Here is an 888-nt window from a genome sequence, read left to right on the forward strand (position 1 = left end):
GGCTGTGCTGCTGTTGGAGCCTGTGGAGTTTGGGGTGACCATCAGAGTTTTGGAGGCGGAGTTGTGTTGCTGGGTGTTAGTGGTTGAGGGAATAATAGTTGAGTGTTAACGACGATGATGATAATAATGTGGAAGATGATGATGAAGACGACAACGACGACGTTAATGATGATGATGATGATGATGATGATCATGATAGTCGTGGTGGTGGTGGTGCTTGTGGTGCTGGTGGTGGTGGTGGCGGTGACGGTGGTGGTGGTGGAAATGGTGGTGTTGGTGGTGTTGGTAGAACTGCCATAGCGAAAATCATGTTGGCGTAATTGTTTTTGTTACTTTTTCATACTGTTGCAGTTGTTCTTGCTGCTAGAAATGGTATTTGGAGGTGTTAGTTATGCTTGTCATAATGGGGTTACTTCACTCTCGAATGTGTTGCATGGGCGTTGGACTTCCTAGTGGTAGTTATCAATGATTACGTTGTAGGTGTGTCTTAACGGTAGGCGCTCTGGTGCGCGACATTTTTTGCTGATATTGACAGAGACGTTCTTGTTCATATTATTATCATTGACTCTAGTAGTGGTAGTAGTAGTAGTAGTAGTAGTAGTAGTAGTAGTAGTAGTAGTAGTAGTAGTAGTAGTGGTGGTGGTGGTGGTGGCGGTGGTAGTGGTGGTGGTGGTGGTGGTGATGATGGTCAACACGGCGGTGGCATGAGTCGCAGCGACGTTGCTATTTTATCTATTTAATGGGATGGAGTTCTTGCTCAAATTAATAGTCGAGTTGGTAATGATTCTATTAGTGCTCACGCTCTTCGTGTTGTTACTGTCGCAATATATTTTTCTGGATGTGGTCATATGTATGTGTGTGCATATATACATATGTATATATGTATAT

General features: G+C 43.7%; 1 protein-coding gene across 1 annotated transcript in view; it reads left to right on the forward strand.

The window, feature by feature from the left end:
- Nucleotides 1-140: 140 nt before the first annotated feature.
- Nucleotides 141-888, forward strand: part of LOC128250166 (prostatic spermine-binding protein-like) — a gene marked incomplete at both ends in the record, with an annotated part of 16009 nt that continues 15261 nt past the window's right edge. Inside the window, one exon of the mRNA XM_052974906.1 lies at nt 141-196. Coding sequence (XP_052830866.1) covers nt 141-196 — 56 coding nt within the window. The remainder of the gene's footprint in view (nt 197-888) is intronic.

This window comes from Octopus bimaculoides, chromosome 19 (assembly GCF_001194135.2).
Source record: "Octopus bimaculoides isolate UCB-OBI-ISO-001 chromosome 19, ASM119413v2, whole genome shotgun sequence".
In the NCBI taxonomy this organism is placed as follows: domain Eukaryota; kingdom Metazoa; phylum Mollusca; class Cephalopoda; order Octopoda; family Octopodidae; genus Octopus; species Octopus bimaculoides.